This window comes from Pseudozyma flocculosa (assembly GCF_000417875.1).
Source record: "Pseudozyma flocculosa PF-1 unplaced genomic scaffold scaffold00021, whole genome shotgun sequence".
Taxonomy (NCBI): domain Eukaryota; kingdom Fungi; phylum Basidiomycota; class Ustilaginomycetes; order Ustilaginales; family Ustilaginaceae; genus Pseudozyma; species Pseudozyma flocculosa.
Window position 1 is genome coordinate 83,555 of NW_006920889.1, and position 943 is coordinate 84,497.

The 943-nt window shown below is 65.0% G+C and overlaps 1 protein-coding gene across 1 annotated transcript in view; it reads left to right on the top strand.

The window, feature by feature from the left end:
• PFL1_05654 (uncharacterized protein) overlaps positions 1 to 943 on the top strand; it is a gene marked incomplete at both ends in the record, with an annotated part of 2,155 nt that overhangs the window by 504 nt on the left and 708 nt on the right. Inside the window, one exon of the mRNA XM_007883190.1 lies at positions 25 to 907. Within this exon, the coding sequence (XP_007881381.1) occupies positions 25 to 907 (883 nt within the window). The remainder of the gene's footprint in view (positions 1 to 24; positions 908 to 943) is intronic.

The window sequence follows — 943 nt, forward strand, 5'->3', positions numbered from 1 at the left end:
CGCTTTGGCTACGGCGGCCAAAAGGTGCGCGGCGTCTCGCTCGGCGGCTGGCTCGTCGTGGAAAACTTCATCGCCCCCTCGGTCTACGACCAGACGGGCAACCCCAAGATCATCGACGAGTGGTCCTTTGGCTCGCTCCAGTCGCGCTCCCGCGCCGCCTCGATCCTCCAGCGCCACCTCGACACGTTTGTCACCGAGGACGACTTCCGCCAGATTGCCCAGCTCGGACTCAACCACGTCCGCATCCCCATTGGCTACTGGGCCTTTGAGGTGGCCCAGGGCGAACCGTTTGTCAAGCTCAACCAGTGGGACAAGCTCAAGCAGGCCGCCGCCTGGGCGTCCAAGTACAACCTCAAGGTCCTCGTCGACCTCCACGCCATCCCCGGCTCGGCCAACGGCTACGACCACGGCGGCCGCAAGGGCGTCAACTCGTTTGCCAGCAAAAAGTCGAACCTGCAGCGCACCCTGGCCATCCTCAACACCATGTCCAAGGAGTTTTCGCAGCCGCGCTACGCCAACTCGGTCGCGGCCATTGAGCTGGTCAACGAGCCCATCCTCGACGACAAGACGCTCCTCGACCTCTACTACAAGGGCTACGACGCCGTGCGCAACCCCAACGGCGTCGACGCCGCCCAGTCGCCCCTGCTCGTCGTCGTCGGCGACGGCTTCAAGTCGCCCGCCTACGGCAGCGGCTTCTGGAACGGCAAGTTCCCCGTCCCCCAGTACGAGGGCGTCGCCCTCGACTCGCACATCTACACCATCTTTGACGACGACTCGATCCGCCTCAAGAGCGCCGACCGCATCGGCTTCTACTGCTCGCTCAAGTCAAAGTGGGCCGCCGCCAACAACAACCTCTACTCGATCGTCGGAGAGTGGACCCCGGCGTTTACCGACTGCGCCGTCGGACGTGAGTTGGCGGCGGGCCGTGGACGGAGGAGCGGGG